At 34.9% G+C, this 19,457-nt stretch overlaps 1 protein-coding gene across 1 annotated transcript in view; it reads right to left on the reverse strand.

Moving 5' to 3' along the window:
• FMN2 (formin 2) overlaps positions 1 to 19,457 on the reverse strand; it is a 179,042-nt gene that overhangs the window by 126,764 nt on the left and 32,821 nt on the right. Inside the window, 2 exon segments of the mRNA XM_018085270.3 lie at positions 1,107 to 1,254; positions 13,965 to 14,131. Coding sequence (XP_017940759.2) covers positions 1,107 to 1,254; positions 13,965 to 14,131 — 315 coding nt within the window.

Consider the following 19,457-nt stretch of genomic DNA (forward strand, 5'->3'; position numbering starts at 1 on the left):
GAAAATAAAATGAAAATAAATTCACCCTTTTGCTTTTCGAGTACAGGGTATGTTCATGAATACTCTGATCACACATCCACTGGCTAAGTCTCCAAGTTGAGAAACACAGCTTTTAGAGTAGTAGCAATGAATTTTACTACCACATATGGCAGCACCTTCATTGAGTACAGCATCATTACTTAAAAGCTGAACTAGCTCAACAATCCAGTTGATTAGTACTGCAGCATTCCATACTCTGAATTGAATGAGATTAATGCAGAGATGTTTCCTTGATGTCCAACAGGTAAAAGTCACAGCATAAATAGAGAAGCATATCTGAAATTAACTCCACCGAAAGGCTACAAGCAATACAAAGAGATCTGTTGAAATAATGACTTAATTCTTCAAATCTGAGCAATGAAAAATAGGAGTGGTAAAAAAATGGAAAATTTGAGAATATCCAGTGGCTCTCCATGGAGGGCATAGGGATGAATGCAGTCCAGAAGTGTCGAGCTGCTGAACACTAACTAATGGAAAGCAAAGCCTCCAAGAAACTGTGGTATTTGTGCATCAACACTACTAACAGAAAACAGGTTTGAAATTCTCTTCTAAATTTCTTTGAGAGAGGGTTGGGGTGTTTTGTTGATTTTGTTTGAATTCCCATCTTAAACAAAGCTCTTAATAAGCATGAAGAAGATTGCAGAAATTTGGCTGGTAGCATAACCTCACAAATTTTAAGATAAACTGACTTTGTAAACAAGATCTTGATTTATTTTTTCCAGATACACTTTTCTTACCCCTCTGTCAGCACAGGACTGCTGAATCTACAAAGGAATACCTTACACCACTCTAATAACTTGCAGTACACCACTAGTGGGCTTCTGAAGTTTTCCATATTTTTAGAAAAGTCAGCAGTTGCCAGATACACATCTTCATTGTTAACAAAAAGAATGCATTTTTGCTGAATATTTTTTATTAGATTCATACTAGTTAACATTATTTCTGATGCTAATCCAAGATCTTCAAAGCCAGGTGTTTGTTAGTGGTTAAGATACTAAGCTTATATCTTGGATTCTAAAAGATAGCATCTTCCCTTATGCTACACATTTATCTTGTCTGAACTATACCTTCTTCCGAAACTTTGAGTCTTTGTTCTTCATCTGGAGGTTTGGGTGGGGGCCACGCAGATGGAATTCTCCTTGGAAAGCTTCCTTCAATGTAATCTGTTGAATGTGTGGGTTGGCTGACTGCAGCCCAAGTATAAAGCTGGTCTTGCTGTGATTATTAAAAAAAAAAAAAAAAAAGGTTGAGAAGTTCATATAGAAATACAAGCTTAAAATACCTAAGCTTTTTTTTCCAGTACAAATAAATCAATATCCATCCCTATATCAAGGCAGACTTGGTTTTATGCTCTTCATCTCCTGAAAGAGACTTAAAATAAATCTATATTAAAAGAACTATTTTATTAACAACAGGTAATTAAGTTTTTAGTTATCTACAGCACAATGACATGCTAGGATACAGTTCAGCATCCTTTTGAGCATAAGGAACTCTTTTCCACTTCCTTTCTTAGAGAGATAACACATTCTGTGTATCATGACTGGTTCCATACAGCTGGTTTTATTGGTTAGATTAAAATATTTCAGTCCGCACCCTTTTCACTAAATGCACAAGCAAGGAAAATGAGCAGGATTATTTCAGCATAAATTAAACTGATATACTTACTTTTTGCAGCCCTATTTTTATAATTTCCATTTTCATATTCTTAGAAAAACAGGTAAAAAGGTGAGGTTTCTTTTGGAGTAAAATTAAAAAAAACCAAAACAAAACTAACAAATGAACAGCTAAAAGTATTTTTAGTCCTCTGGGCTCAAATCAGTTTATATCCTTATTACTCAATAGCTTTGAGTTTGATTCTGTGATTAAAAGTAGGACACATAAAGACTGTCTAATGAAAACCAGGGCAAACTTATGCTTTAAACCAACAGAAAGATTTCACACAATTCGAGTAGCTATTCTTGTGATTCCTAGTATGCATCAACATGCACACCTTGTGATTAAACTTTTAGAATTCTGTAAATTCTATAAAGACCATTCACAGCAACCACATGAGTATCCTAGTAAGTGACCTGGAAAGATGCAAATACTGCAGTACAAAACTTGAAAAAAAAACAAGTCACAGGATGAAAATACAGTCATATCACAGTAAGACCTTCATACAAAGATGATGTTCATTAGATTTCATTCATGTTGTTGCCTGAGTAAAACATTGGTGATATATATTTTCATGCTACATATTTCATTTTTAGATTAAAACTTTCTTTTTCTTTTTTTTTTAAAACTTTGAGAGATACTAGAATTTGAAGAGATTTTCAGTGCGAAGAAGAAAATAACACTTTTTCTTGGGATAATCATTATTCTATGTGATTAAGTTTTTACTTGCCTAAAAATAAGTTGTGATAAGGATGATAATGTTCTATTGAGAGCAAGTTACATGGACCAGACAAATGCTGGTTTTAAAGTTAAAAGTTTTGGTTTCCAGAGAGTGTCCCAGTCAGGCTCAAAGGAAGCTCATTAGACCTTCCCATCACGAAAAACATGGCAAAAATCCAGACATATATATAGACCTTAGAAAAAGGTAAAAATAAATGGATAAAAAGCTTAATAAAAAATAAGATCAGGTTCTTTACCTAGCCCTAAACATTATGTTCCTTGAAAAGCCTGTCCTTTCCATTAGAATGCTACTGCATCTGAACATGCAAAAAGGCTTGATTAATGCAGTCCTTTGAGTAACTTAGTTCCTTCCCTTTGTGTAATTCCAGCTTTTTAGAGGATATGTACTTCTGAGTTTCTGCTCAATTTCCAGTACTGTTTGAGTAAAAAGCTGAGGAAGGGTCATACCTGTACATACTGTGTAAAGATAAAGAAAAGGTGATGGGTTTTGCTATTTGTCATGTTTCTGCACCATTTAAATCTCAAAAACACATAGGAAAATAAGATCCAAAAAGGCCATTGAGGTAAACCAGGACAAATTTTTTCTTGCCCACTCTACTACCTTGCACAGTCGAGGGAACACAGGGAAGAACATACTCTGCAGAGCATTAACTGGTTAAGCACAGTTGACTTTCAATAGGATTACAGGGCAATAAAACAAAAGACAACAGACTGTAGATAATACTGACATAGCATGAATGATGAAGACAAACAGTTAAACTGTTCTTGGACATGACATTTCAACATGCCAGTTCTTCAAAGATATAATACAATCATTTAATAACAGAATTTTGAAGTATGATTAGTCTACAGGAATTGAGATGTATTAAAAAAATAGCTCAGAATTATTGTACAGATGGGATACATTATGATGGTAATAAAATATGAAGTACCTATGTTCTTGCTGATATAATTTACAGCACATAACATATGAGCAGTTATAAATTAAGACATCACACAACTCCATAACTGACTCTTAACTCAGTGTAGGAGCTTTGTTTGTGAATATAAAAAACAGTATTTGTGCGTATTGCATTTAGGGGGGGTCTTTTTTCATTCACTATTCAGCACAGAGAAAGACAATGGAATGAACTCATTATGTAATAGAAATTTAGACTTCCAAAAATGCCTTGGAGGGACTTGCAATACAATGAAAATGTATCAACTTTCAACATTTAAACAAGGCATTTACCAGCAACTACTTTCAGATTACTTTCAAGGTTATAAACATAATTTAAAATATGAAAAACGGCATGACAGAAAGGCATTCTGAAGCTCTGGACTTGAAGCTGATAGTCCATAATTTACACTTTAAAATGGAGAAGATTAACCCTGTCTCTGCTTTCATACCCTTCAAAAGAGATGAATCATCTCGATGTACTTAATTTCTATCTAGTGAAGCTACAGTCCAAAATCTAATGCTTTGTTTGTCTTTGGTTCCTTGTCTGTTAATATACTAACCCATCCCATTTTCCTTTTCCAAATCTGATAATGCCATAAATGCCATTATCATATTATTAGAACAGTTAGAAGAAAGGTATATACAGCCAATTCTATGATGTTAAAGTACTACTCAAGCAAAAGAAACAAAATAATCCAAATTAAAAGTCTAGATTTGCTTTTAACTTTAATAATCGTAGCACAATTATCTATGATCCTAGATTTCCACATTCAACTTTTTCTCCTTTAATCGTATAATTTCAGAGGGAATTTTTGGTAATTATCATTGTACATACAGTCAGTGAATATACTTACTGTGATCAAATTTTGAATACCTCTGGGATTTCCACTTCATCTTGCTCAGACTCCACTATTTAGTTTTTAAAGCATCTCTTTTTAGGGAAAAATTACATCTGTATCCTTGTAATGAATGATCCCAATCTTACTTATTCAGACTCATTTCTGGGCAGACATTGAAAGCTTAAAGCTATCTGAGTCTGGTGCACTAAACACGATGTCAAGACGAGTTTTTATTTCCACACATCCTTACACAGCACTTTCCAATGGTTCTTAAAAGTGTAGAGCATCTGCACAGGGGCAAGGCAAACTGCCTGCAGGATCTGACGGTACCTAATCAATATCCATTTTACCACTTATAGATCTAGCATTTAGAATCACAGAGAGTCAGGTCTGTAGTTTAACTCACTCTCTTCCCAGACAGCTTTAAGTATGCACAAAGAATGGCTTTTCGTAACAACTTTTTGTTCTCTGGTACCACAGTGTTGCAGTTCAAGTACCTAACAGATTAAATATTAAATATGTTCCTTCGCTGCTTGAGCTGAGCATATGTTTTCCAGCTAGTCTCTAAAAATGGAAACTAGTGCTGTAAGCTACTCAAAGAAAAGGCCTCTAGCAAAGGACACACAGAAAGATGCTGGTGAACCCAGAACTAACGCCATGATCTAGACCTACAGCAAACATCAAAAGTCACTCTGGTGGGCCCGGAGCTTTCAGAAGAGGGGTCACACATTTTTCACACAGAGATGAGATTTGTCCCCTGGGCCACAGACTGAATTACAGATTACTATATCCCTCACTGTTGGAACATAATATGTAACCTTGAATGTATGCTTCATTGTTCCTGGAGATATACAGGTAATACAACCTTCTGCTCAATGTCACTTCAGTTTTTAATCAGCTGTTTATATGCTTCCAGTTCAAAAAACAAAGCCATTGTGAGAAATGCTTAAAAAAAAGTACAAGAGATGGAGTTGCAATAGCAATAAGTGTACACACATTTGTCCAAAATGGCTGCAAAAGCATTAATTAGCAATGCGAGAATCAAGGGGGAGAAAAATCTGACCAGAAGTATTTTGACAACTTGTCAACAAGGAAAAAAACAAAAACAAAAATGCAGGCAGAAAAGGTAAGGCAGTATAGAAGCACTCTGCTATCAGGAGTAACCTCTGCTCTTCAGGTCAGCACAGTAGTAGACAGGGAAAGTACATTAGCAGTACCTCTAAACTTTTTTAAATGAAAGTGCATTGGTACTAACTTGCATGATGGCTCCTGTATCAAGCATTGATGTAATTGGGTTCTATCTTGTAAGAAATTTATTTTCAAATAGTAAACTTGAAAAACTTTTCACTAGAACCCCAAACAATCAAAGTTATCCTGAAAAGGGGAGGACAGAAGTGTCAGCATGTTTGCAGACAGATATAAATGGGTCAGGATTAAACACAGAGTGGGAGTTACAAGAAGGTTCCTACTCATCAAATCAGTCTGGATTACATTCTTTCAATAGGAGGAAGTGGAGGAGTGGGTAGAGGAATTACCCTGCATTTAAAATAGAACTCCATAAACTCATAGCAGAATTACATTTTATTGTCCTTGGGATAAGAAGAGATCAGACTCCCTGTCTCAGAGGCGTTTTCCAGGCTAAGAGTTCCAGAGAGCTTGTACTGCATTTGTACATAATTGCTTGTCATTTAGTCTGCTTCGAGTGCATGGAAAGAATTTATTTTTTTTCCATTTGGGAAGTTTAATCATTCTAGTATACTAAGTATACAGTCTCTAAAATGAAAGAAAGCCAATTGCATGTTCTGTACTGCATACAAATAGTTAATTGAAGAAGCAAGGTTTTAGTTTGAGAAACTAGAGCCAGACTACCTCAAAATGCTCTGCTTAGCAGAAGACTGCTTTATTTTAAGTAGCTTTTAAAATAAAGAAATCAATACTATAAAGAATGGGGAAAGTGGCTCACTTATTGAGGAAAGGTTCAGTAACAAAGCTCTGTCTTGCCACTGACAGAACCAGAGCAGTGATTAAACATGGTTCTCAACCTGTACTACCTTTGGCTGTATTAGTGAGCACAGATGCCTTTCAAGGTTGAAAAACAGCAAGTCCTTCATAATACTTTAATGTATAGCTGAAGTAGCACTTTATCCTCATGAACTAAATTTGATGCATAAGCATTTTATGTAAGTAGGTTTTCTTCTTGTCAGAGAACCAATTTGCCCCAACAATTAATTTAAAAACACTGTCTCAAAAATCCTGAAACATTTATTTCCCGTGAAATGACTTTAACTTCCTCAACAAAAAAGAAAAAAACTTGTTTGATCCCATTAGACTTAGGATTCAACACCATATCCCAGTAATATGAGAGGCAAAAAGAGCCAATAGCCCTTCAGTTAGGGCTCTCATGGGGAAAGAAATCTGGAAACTAAATTTCAGATTCCCACATCTATACTCACTCTGTTCCAGAGTTATTGTTTAGGTCTTTCTATTCACCAATAACTTCTGCATTAAATATAGCTGAATAGATTGAACTGCATAAAACAAACTTTTCTTGGATGGGGGAACAGTAGCTAGCTTTTTGCAAAATAGAAGAATATCAAGATCTAGCCACATCCAGCTTGAACTCCCACTTGGAAGGCCACATCCCAAGACCACTACATTATTAGCTGTTACTTGGATGACCTGACAGTTCATCCTTTCTCATTAACCCTCCAAAAAATGTAAGCCAAGACAAGAAGTTTCTCCATCAGGAGTTGTTTTCACTCCTATTGACACAGTTCCACAATAAGCTTGGATTCTGACAAATTTGAATCGCCCAAATAGAACTTAGAAAATTCCTTTCACTTCTATTCAATTTGACAATGTGATTATTACTACTATAAAAACTTTCTCTTGGAAAGAGACATGCAATATGCACAAACTCAATTCCCTCTGTATTCTCAATTCCAAGCTAGAAAATAGACATTGTTTTATGACTGAAATTCTTAAGAAAGTGAATTAATGCACAGACAGTCATAAAATATAAAGATCTCTAGAGGTAACAGGCTGACCACCTTCACCTTATACACAATGATTCTCAAAATTTCAAACAGATCGTGTAAACTTAACATACAGTATATGCCTCTTGCGGCAGCTCTTCAGAATAACAAGCAGGTAATCAATATTCTCTGCAAAAGACCTAGCAATATCCTACATATAAACTGTCTCAGTTGAAAGTGTATCCAGCAGCATCACTACAAGTAAGCAGATAGAAAAAAGAAAAAGAAAAAAAGAGAAGGAGTAGAAGTCTGCAGGGTCTGAGCTAACAGCTATAAAATAAATAGGCAATTAAAATAAAAAAAAAAAAAAGAAAAAAAGAAAAGAAAGGCGGGAAACAGCATAAAATCAATATTTCAGCAAGTGATCAACCAATTGTTTCCATTTTACTAAATTCAGAAATATTCAGAATTGCTCACCACAAAAGAAAAGGTGTCACAATGTGTGATTGGGCAATGGAAGAGGAGACATGGGGGTTTTGATTTAGCCAAAATGAACTGCCATGGTATGCTACATTACAAACAAAGATTAAAACAGCAGATTAACAATCAGTTTTCTCTGCTCTAGTCCACAATTTTAAATTGTTAACTTTTAAAGTCTTATTCGCTATTGACCTCCAATATACTGCTTTGACAAATTTCATAAAATGGGACTACGTCCAGTCTTACACATTTTATGCCCAAGCAATGAAAGTATGCTTGAAGAAATGCAGCATTGGAGAAATGCTGCACTGTTGCAAGCTCTGTGTTACAGTTTGGAATTGAAGTTCTCATACTTGATATCAGTTCTTGAGAAAGTTCTTTTGACACTGATCATTGTTATTTTGGCTCTCTGACTTCTGAGAAAGGAGTCTATTTGCAATCTGTTTATCTACTAATTTTCAGACTGGCATAAACAGTGCAAATAAGTTAAAATTAAGTACTGTCTTGGTGCCACTAATTTCTCTTCCTTCTGACCTGTGAAGTCCCACCATCTGCTACTACTCAGCAGAAAGAAAGCAACGTCTTTGTTTCCTTAAAAAGCATTTGCATCACCACAGGTGGCCAGGAGGTAATAGGAAAACAGTCATTTTTATAGCATTTCCCATTCATGCTGTCTGTCTCCCTGCTTCCTTGGGGAAGCATTATTTCAGAAACAGAGGACAGCCTAGTCAGGCATCTCAACTACAAATCTCAGAAGGGGAAGTACCTATCCCAAACTGCCAAGCATGACTATGTATAAAATCACATCATAACACAGTAAAGAAAGATGCCATCCAGAAGATGTCCATTTAGGTCTTTCATCATAGAATATGCTGAAATAATTGATAAATTGAGAAGAAATTAACAGCTGTACTCAACAGAGTAACAGCATTAAATAAAAGCACTGTAAAAAAGATGTAGAGGGCTAGCCCAGCTAAAATGAAACCTGAGACAAAGAAAGATGAACATTTAGTGTGCATTTCAAATACATATGGAAGAAGATATTGCTGGATAATATCACTTGAAAAAAAAGGTAGTTATTGGATCCTTCCGAGTGCAATAGAGATGAAATTCCTCAAACAAGGAGTACAGTATGAATACAAAAGTGTGATCAGTTTTCCTCTCAAAAGCATTTATAAAATGATATCAGAAAGTCCCTATCACAAAATAATTTAAGTTTTCACTGAGAATTTAAGTGTTTTAAACCTAATGTTCAGAAACAACACACAAAGTTACTGGGAAGGCTTGTCAGAAAAAGAGTAGAAATTTGCTATGAAAGAAAAAAAAAAACCTGCCCATAACTTAAGACTGTACAGCATGAACTGGAAAATCTGAAATGAGAAGTCATACTTGGGGGCTACACAACCACAATGTATAGTAATTGCAGCTACTGGATAAAATGCAAACACCGAGTACTGTCAATATTTCTTAATAATGCAGAGATTCTAAATAAAGTTGCCTTGCATTGATAGGAAAATTCCAGTTTCTTTCATTGCTGTGTGAACAATTTAAATTCTAATGCAAATGCTTGTCTCTGAAGATAGCTATCTTACATCTTCTGTGGTACATTATTACCAGAGGAGCTAAGCAGGAGATGAGATTTTACTTGTGAAAAACTGTTATCCTTCAACAGGTGTCTGCAAAAACTTGCCTGTGGTTACATTCTTGCCAAAGATGCCCCATTTAACAATCTCATGTTTATTTTACCCTAATAGGATAGTATAATGTGGTAAAATGCTAAAAAGCTCAAGATTGCAGCTGCACTATATATAGCAAGGAAAGTAGTTCTCTTCTCACAGCTAAAAAGTAACAGGACAAGAGTAAATGGCCTCAAGTTGAGCCAGGGGAGGTACAGGTTGGATTTTAGGGAAAATTTCTTCACTGAAAGGATGGTCGAACATTGGAACAGGCTGCCCAGGGAAGTGGTGGAATCACCATCTCTGGAAGCATTTAAAAGGATTGTGACCGTGGCACGTAGGGATATGATTTAGTGGCTAACACAGTGGTGCTGGGTTAATGGTTGGACTTGATGATCTTAGAGGTCTTCACCAACCTTAACAATTCCATGATTCTATTACTTGGGACTGAAAGAGTTTTTCACAAAGCATTAATTTCTTACATATCATTCAGTCAAAGGATTTTTTTTTTTAATTTGAATCTTAAAAACCCTGTTGAACAACTCCCAACTGCTAAAAGGGGAAAAAGATAAAAGGCAAGTAGGCAACAGCTATTTAAAAGGCAAGAAATTTTTTCACAGAACGTGCTCTAATCTATCTTTCTATAAGTTGTCCATTTAATTGCTTGACCTTTTTTTTTTTAATTTAAAACCTCTGTTTTTCTTTTATAAAATACTAGCAGAAGAACGAAAGACTAAAGATAGCCTTATGAGTAAGAATTCATGACACACATGAGGCAATAATTAGCAACCTCTCCATGAAAGAGGAAACTAGCAATCAGAGAAATGTATTTCTAGACAGGGAACCTGCCGCTGAACACTTACTTACTGTTTAAGATACTCTTTACATTTTAGAAGTAGGTAGGAAAGGCTATAGCAAAAGCTTTCACTGCTTCTCAACAGTAAACATCTTAAAAACCCCAATCCTGTCTTATTTCTGTTACTTTTAAAGCTTTGTTCAACTTTTATTTTTCAGACTAATCTTTTACTTTGAGCATCTGCCACCATCTCTTCAAAAGAAATAATTGATAAAATGGGCCAAGGTTGAACATGCAAGTTTTCTCATAAGTTCTTAAAACAGTTCTAAAGTTTCTGTCCTTTGGACTATAACCTGAAATTTGACAAAAAGGCCAGAGATACTTCATGAACATATGATCTCCAATCATCATTAAAATCTATATAAAAAACCTGAATAATTTATAAGCCTGTGGAATCTGGTCACTATCCTTGGCATAAATTTGATGACAGCTGCTAGTTCTCTGAAGATTTGTGCTTTCGTTTGGCATTTGTTGATCATTCATGTTTGCCATATACTAAAAAAGTAGTAAGCATCATATCCACAAAGCACAGATACACCAGAAACACAAGTGCTAAGATTTTAATTTAAACTGGCTTCCAGGAGCCATTGTGATATTATCCTGAGAAACTAAGAGCTGTAAAAGTTGTCTTTACTTTTAATACACTGCTTCATTTGAGTCAGACAGTGGGAATCCTAAAAGAAATTTAAAAGAGGGCATGTACCATTATTTAATGCTCTACACTGAAGCCTAGAATATCTTAGGAGAAATAAAAAAAATCAAACAGATCTCTTGTACATTGCTGAGAAAAGAGACACAAGATTTGGGTACACATTTCTAAGACATGGAGAAGCAGAGGTGACCACCAGACGTGAGTAATAAAGAAGATGAGAATATAATCAGAATGTGAAATTACAAACATTTCAAGACAGCAGAGAGTTCAGCATTAGCCATGTTAAATTAAATTCACTGGAGGACATCCAGAAAAGAAGATCAAAGCGAGAGAAGAGGTCTTCTAAATAATGTTTATATTCATCTCAAGCCATGAGCAATAGATTGTAGAATGAACAAAACTTACTGAATTGTTTTCATAAACTGTAACCTAACCTCTTCAAAAAACAAAGTCTGTGGGACTACACTTATGCAAGAGGGGAATCATGGACTTTATTCAACATAAAAAAGTGATAAGCTAAAGCTCAGAAATGCAGGGCATCAGTCACAAAAGGAGAAAAGAAAGGATTAAAGCAAGGACTTCAGTGGAAAAAGGGTTGGCAATTCTGAAAAAAAAAAAATAAATAAAGGAATGACCTAAAAGACTTAACAAGCACCAGAATAAGATGCAAATCAAAACAGTCAAATAAGTAACATTAAGGCACAGGCAAGCACCATACCTGGAAGGAGAAGGGAGGAAGGACAACAAGGTGGCAGACAAACCTGTCTGCGACCAGGACAGGGTTACAGGAGCTTTGTTGATGGTAGTTTTAGCTGAGTGAAATATCAGCCAAACTGGAGGCAATCCAAGGTTGAACTAGGGGCATATCTGAAGAATTCAGAGATGAAGGAAGAATATAGGACTGGCTGTGCTCCCAATTTAGGAGGAATGTCAAAAAAGATGTATTTCTTAATTGTAGATGTGTGAAATGTAGGTGTTAATTAAGGCTAGTCTGATTCCTCTGTCTTTGAAATAAATGGTTAGATCAACACTAAAATCTTGCTCTAATGAGTTAAACAAAAAAAGAAACAAAACTCAAAAACCTAAAAAAGAAAAGAATCCCAACGTACAGACATGGAAAGAGATGCAGAAGGGGACACAACTTACAGATATTACATGTCCTTTTTTAAAGTAATATAAAGCATCACCTTTTTTTTTCCACACTAATTATTAATTATTTCATTTCCTTACATAAAAATTAGCACTTATTTCCTGTAAAATATTTTATTTGCTCTAAGAAGCAAAAACAACTATACTGCCAGTTCTAGCCATTTTCATTTAGTAGAACCTGTAATGAATAAACAGATAGGTGCACTGTGGTCACCAAGGTTGAAGCAGAAACATATTCCAAAACTCAATAGCAGCAGGTCTCACCTTCCCACCATGTGGAATTCAGTTACTGAGGTAGTAGTATTCAAGACAGATGTATGCTCCTTTGAAGGCGGATGCATTACTTAGTTACATACACAGGGCTTTACACCCCTTCTGACATTGTGTTACAAGAGTGTGATCTATTTAGGGGATTCATGCCAAAAAGCATGTGACATTTGTGGCTTAATGATAGACCAAGTCAAATTAAGATCACTGCTAGGCCAGCAACCTCTTAAATTGCTGATTTTGATACACGGTTCACATGGCACTAGGCTACTACAATGTCCATCCTGCTGGATATATTAAATGAAAGATAACTAAAATAATTGTTACTCAGACAAAGCATGGCATACCAGTTAACAAAAGAGCCTTTTCTGCTCCTTCACAAACTTTGAATTTGATAAAAAATCTGTTTATTAGTGAGGAGAAATTTTTTTACTGTATTCAATACTCTAAAGTTGATTAGCTGAATATATGTAAAAGTGGAAGAACTGAAAACATTACCAAACTCTTTTAAACAACCTGAAAAATAAGAAAATTGCCTTTTTCAGTAACTTTCTTGAGTATATTTAACCACGAGCATTTTCAAATGCTCTGTGATTTTAAGTTGCCTGAGTAACCTCAGTTTTAAAGTTACACTGCATTTTTCAATTAGTTTCAAAACACAGTTAAAAATGCTTTAAATGTTGCTTCCTAAGAAAACACCAAAAAACAAACATATAACAATATTTTTAGACGGACCATGACATGACTTTGTAGATAGGCTAGGTTGTCTAGGAAAGTTTGTATAAGAATTCATTAGAAAAAAAAATATTCTACCTCTTTTCCCTTCACCAGTTGTGTTAAACTATTCTTCAGGAAAGATCAGAAAGATTTAAAGATTTAAGGAGACTCGTGTTCTCTCATGTCTATGCCAATCATTTTTGGAGTATTCCTAACCAACCTTCAGCTTAATGTGTAGAATAGGGATGATCTTAACTATACCAGTAGCTTATTAAGTTATAAGTTAATATTTGTACTCTATTTTGAAGCTAATTACTGAAGAGAATATCCCTGATTATCTTCAGTCACATAAACCAGTACAAAATGTCATGTCCTTATGTTGAATTAATTATCCAAGAGGAAGGGAAAGTATGTTAGGTTATGTCTACACCACAAGTTTGTAATAGTATGCAAACACCACCAGTAACAGCCCAAAGGCACAGATAAAACTGTAGCTGGAATTCCAGCAAATTTCCACCGATCTCTGCACTATTTTGTATCAAAAGTATTTCTGGGGGGAGAGGGGGGAAGTATCTCGCATAGACATCCTCTTTGGGTTCTGTAAAATTTTGTGAAATGCTGTGTTCTGTTCTTCCTTTAATTTAGATTTTTGGTGAAGCAGCTATTGGATTGAAATCTAGGTAGTCCTATAGAGTGCTTTGATTCAAAGAAGGCAACTTAATGAAAAAAAAGCAGATGAAGAACATTATGGCAGAATAAGATTTGGGTTAAAAAGTTAAGAAATCAAGTTATGGGAGAACCTTCTTATGCTTACTTGTATACAAAAGGGCACATACTTGAGCTCAGAAAAATAGCTGGCCACTCTCCTAAGGGCAATTTTCATTAAAAGGACTTACAGAATTCTCTCAAGAGGGATAAACCATTAGTAAATTATGTCTTGCTTGGCAAAACAGACAAAAGATAACTTTTTCAGTACTTACATCAAATGTGGGCGTGCTTTGCTGGGCGCTCTGATTACATGGCTCCCTGAAGCAGTCAGTGAATGGCAGCAAAAGACCCAGTGCAATAATGCGAGAGCATAGTTTTTCTGCTTCTTCTTGTGGTGCATTTTCTTGCTGGCTGAAGAGCTTTTCCAGCAGAGTTCGTCCTGTCAAGGTGATGACACAGATCAGTAAGAATTTGCAGCTATCTGCAGGACACAAATATTTAGGCATTACAACGCATACTGAAAAATCTCAACTATTATAAGTAAAAATATTAAATAAAAAAAAAGAATTCTTGAGAAAAGTCTCTGATAGTAAATATTTAATATAAAAAATTTCTACATAGTAACTGTAGTTGATTTGGAACCTGATTAATGAGGATATTCAAGAAAATATATATTGTGTTGGTTGCACTGTGGAGTAGGAAAAAAACCCCACGAGATGTTATTGTAGCATCAATTTCCTATTTACTTGTATTATACAATTGTCCTGAAGGGAAAACTGAGATATTACCAAGAAATGAAGCAATTCTTCTGAGGACATCAACAAAGTTATTATAGAATTAAGTCTCCCAATTCCTGGAACGAGTCTTTTCTTTCTTGAATCATAAAATTATCAGTCTTTGAGAAATTGTCCTCTGTTTCTTTGGAGAAACTCTCAATAAAAGAATAATAACAAAAAAACCCTGATAACTATTCTGCACAAAACTGTATTTAATACAGTTCTAGAGGAGCAGAGTGCTCCAAAATAAAATGCAGTGTCACAAGCAGCAATTCAGAGAAGTAAAACTTTTAAAGAGCAAAATACTTATTCCTCTTATAGGGCCATATTTCATGATCAAATTGTTTTTTTTGTCATCTAACCAGAACATGAAAGGAGAACATATGTTATAAAGAATATTACTGGAGAAAATGTTAGTGGTTTGAAAGATCATTATGCTTCATGCACTTAGCCAGAAACAGACTACAAAAATTAGTTACGTACACAGGTTTCAGTAAAATCGACATTTTAAGAATATTAAATTCCTTGATTAAGGTCTAAAATATCAAAAGATAGCAAAGTAGATTCACAGGATATTGATAGATTACATAGATCTACTAGAAGAGAAAAAAGAGATGCAGTAATAAAGTTAATTTTATGTTTGAGTATGAACTAGATGCGAATACAATTTGTACCTCAATAAGTTTCTATGATCTGTTTTTTCCACCCATCCACTCAAAGCCAAAGGTATTTTCCAGAAAAAATATACTAAAACACTTTCTTAATGCAATATACTAATGATAATTCTACTGGTTTTTACATAGAAATGCAAGATTTCTGATTGAATATTGATTTTATTCAAAATGTAAAATTTCCCAGGCTTTCTGAACATACTAAAAAGATTTTTTCTTTTAAACATCTGGATGCAATTTTAAAAGGATATTTTAAGTGACATTTAGCCCAAAGTTTCTGTATTATTTTAACTTCATGTGGCAATACAGCCTAAAATAAACAATACATTGAAATGTTGGAAGTTATTTCTAAGGTTTTCCTCTCCACATCTAAAGATCTGATAATTATCTGATTATTAATCCAAGTTTCCTGGCCCTTTATTAGACATAATACAGTACATTCAAGGGAGATAATAAATTTTGTTACATTTGTCAATTAGTTTGCCCCTGTTCCATGTTTACATCACCTAAAAGGTGATGCTAACAAATCTGCTTATTCAACATAGTCCTCTATTAGAGTTCAGTTATTAAATCTTCAAAGTCATTTATTAATTGAAGATGGTCTTTCTTACTGAGTGATATGCACTGTAATTTTTAACAATTTACCCACAGTTGTAACGTACAGAAAGGCAACGGTATGAAACCATGGAAGCAAAGAACAAATAGGGAGTTATCTGCCAACAGATGTTTTAGTGATTTTAGTCATTTTTTGTTTGGGGTTGCAGTTGCCAAAGCTTAGTAGTGCTGTAAAAGATGAATAAAAAACCCTAGCTACTGCCTCTCTTACTGCAATAAATGGATTCTCCTAGCTGTAACTGCTGAGGTTAGGCTATATAAGTAATTTTAGAAAAAAATAAGAGTATAAGACTGGCATCACACTAGCACTAGGGGACCAATAGTAGCACTTCTGCTAGTATTTCTGGAGCAAAGGATATCATATTACCATAGTATCACCTTCTATCTCTGAATAAAGTTCAATGACATGGAAAATGGTCTAGATGAAAGAGAGACCACAAGTAAAGATGAATGGGGAAGTCAATGCTTTACATTTATCTAAAATGCACAGAAGAAAAAATAATAATAAAAAAGTACACCAAATGAAGATCACTTTGCACACACACAAAATAGGATTATGCAAGAAAACTACACATTTCTTCATACTATATTAAATATTCAAGTGTTATCCATGACTTCTGAATGTCAGACTTGCTAGATTTCTTTTTTTAAAGGTTTTTTTTGGTCTGGATGTTTCAACATTTAAATAATCTTGCCATGTTTAGAGAGTCTTCTGCACATTCAGAACCAGAGTAGCCCTTCCCTTTTGCTTTAACCTAATTAGTATGAACAATATCCGTAAATTACAAAACAGGAAATGAAACTCTTTTTTTCCTTAATCCTCCCATTCATTCATTATTTTTTATAGCACTTAACAGTCTTGCTCAAGTTCAAATACCTTGTTCAGAATCCTAGTTGCTACTTGGTTGCGGTTTAATTTGTATAGCAGTTATTAACTGTTGTCTAAAAATACTTTAGCATTCAGGCAATATAAAATAAGTATATATGTAAAAAAAGTCATCAGTGTACTTAAGTAATGCAGAGTAAGATAAATTATGTCATTTTGTCCATCTGAACCTGAAGTAGTCTTGGAATAAATAGGATAGTAAAAATTATTTAATTATGTTAGCTGGTACTTTTTAACCTAAAAGAATTGATCATTTGATTGAAACTGACTTTAGTACTATTAAGCTGTTCTTTGCATCAACTATTTGTTGAGTCAAAAAAATAAAGGTTCTCAACACAAAGGTAGTAATGTTCATATAAAGCTGTGCTCTAATGCAGCTTGTGTGTTCCTTGTAATTGCTATGGAGATCTGAGGACAGACATAGAAATGTAAATTACAGAAATACATTTTGTCCATTCGGTTAAGACCTTTTACCAAATGCAAGGTGAAAAAAGTTCAGTTTTAGAAGCATAGAGAAATAGTTTCGCTGTGAGAAGCTGTGAAAAAAAATAAATCTCTGTATCAACAATAAATAGATTATATGTTCAAAGCATTTAGTGGGCAATATATACAGAACATACTGTTAAGCTGCTGAAGTTTTGTACATAACTAGCTAGGGCTTATAATCAAATTGAATGGTCAATTCAAGTGTAAGAACCACCCATCCTCCATCAAAGATAAAGAACAGCCAAAGTTATAAAAAGGACATGTTTTTCTTAAACAGGAATGAGGAGGTAAATCCTATCAAAAGAAAATGTGTTGATATGTGAGAACGTCGCTCATTTCCTCAAGCAAACACCATGCTGTGCTGCAGTGCCCGGTGAGGGAGTTGCTGTGCCACTGTAGTTCCAGTGAACAACATTTGAAAGCCCCCATTTACCAAGAATTAGTTCCTCCCTTGTTAAGGGCATCTGATATTTCTCTTTCACCTAATTTCAGGTAAAAAGAGAGCTATCATTAAAACAGAAGTATTTCAGTTCCAAAGTCCTCTGTGGTCCAGGAAAGTGGGCACTGAATCTGCCCCAGCCTCACTGCCCTCTGACCCCACCTATGCCTGCATTGACATCAAAGTAAGACACACTTGAGAAGCAGCAGGAATCACATTTATGATTTGATTCAGGGCATGATGAAGGTTATATTTTTTGTTTAGGTTTAGCAAAATATCTCTTTACCACCTCCACAAGCCTTTAATGCCTTCTGTTTTGAACCAGAAATGGTTTGCCAGTACCCTATGTATTTGCACTACAAGCAGTTGAAATTAATTCAAACTAAAATTACTTGGTGTCTATATGCGTGAAATTGACTGTAAAATGTTAATCTCTGCATCTATATGCTAAACAGCAAAACCAAAATCATAGCCATATTTAATGGATTGGCTAGATTCCAGTCAACTAGAAGATTATAAGTAAATAAATTATAAGAAGATTATAAATAAATAAATGCAGCAGCAACAGCATTTGGCCTCAGAAACCACTAACCACTGCATATTCATAACTTACAGGAGGTAATTCCTTCAATAGGTGAAGATGTTTGCAAATAACCTGGAATAATTAAATGATTAATAATTTCATAATTATTAAACGATCACTGATTTCTGCTATAGGGTTAAATGGAGTGGTTAGGAGTTTCTCTTGGTGCCTTACTTGCCATGAAAACAGTAAAGACTAAAATCATATATCTCTCAATCTCTGTTTTCCCTAGAAAGTTAAATTCCTATTTTTTATGTTTTAAACAACCTTTCTTCCCAGAATTCCCAGATCATGAAGTTCCTGAACCCTATTCTTACCTTTCCCCTACTTAGTTTGGTAAGGGAATGGAGGCATATTAAGTTTTGAATTAGACAAGAACTGCAGCTAGGTTTTTCTCATAGAATTATGGAATGTTGAAAGCATGTCCAGTACTGTCTACAGAGAAATGCAAGTAAATCCTAAATCAATGAATTCACCTTATAGCTCTTTTCCTCTATGATTTGCATAAAAGACAAACCTTTCAAAGAGCTACAAGGTGAGCAAGAAAATCCTTAAGAAGTAGCAATATCATGAAAATGTTGTTAGCTTTGAATTTGCTTAATTATTGAGGGGAGGGAGAGGCATGAATCAGAAGTGAGAATCAGAAGAAAACTACAGTAGTCACAGTCATACAAAAACCACACACACATGCACTGAGGCACTGCACTACAGCAGAGCTTGCAATAATGTTTCTTTGAGGATCTTGCTGTTATAACCTCACATTTATCTTTAAAGATGTGCCTTCTATTCTCCTTATGCTGGATTCATAAAAGCTTGGGAGCACAGCTGTCAGTGAGCACCAGCTGAGACTAATGATCAAAATGAGCTATACTCCAAAAGCTCCCCCTTCTGCCGGTCTTGGTGATTCTCTCTCCTATCAACTAGAACACTACACCAGACTTTCACCATTAGCACAGCAGCTGCATCAGCACATCTTAACACTGGAGACAGACCTTTCCATTTTAATTCTTCCTAATGCAGAGTGTACAGCTTCACTGGACACCCTATTTATTCACCTCAAGGGTTAATTTGACTTGTGAATGTACTGCTTACATCTTCGAAAGCTTAAATCCGCTTGCTTCTCTTCCTTTTCCCCAGTTCACCCTTTTTTTTTGGTCTGTTTTAGTGAGATCAGAAATGCTCACACAGCAAAGGGATTTCATAAGCTTTGAAGTCAAAGGTACCTTAGGCCTTGCTCTATTTCTGGGAGACAGTATAGAAAAAAAAGGAAAAGGAAGAAGAGATGGAAAAAACAGTGAATTTCCATTTA

This window comes from Manacus vitellinus, unplaced genomic scaffold, assembly GCF_001715985.3.
Source record: "Manacus vitellinus isolate BGI_N305 unplaced genomic scaffold, ASM171598v3 scaffold_8_pilon, whole genome shotgun sequence".
Taxonomy (NCBI): Eukaryota; Metazoa; Chordata; class Aves; order Passeriformes; family Pipridae; genus Manacus; species Manacus vitellinus.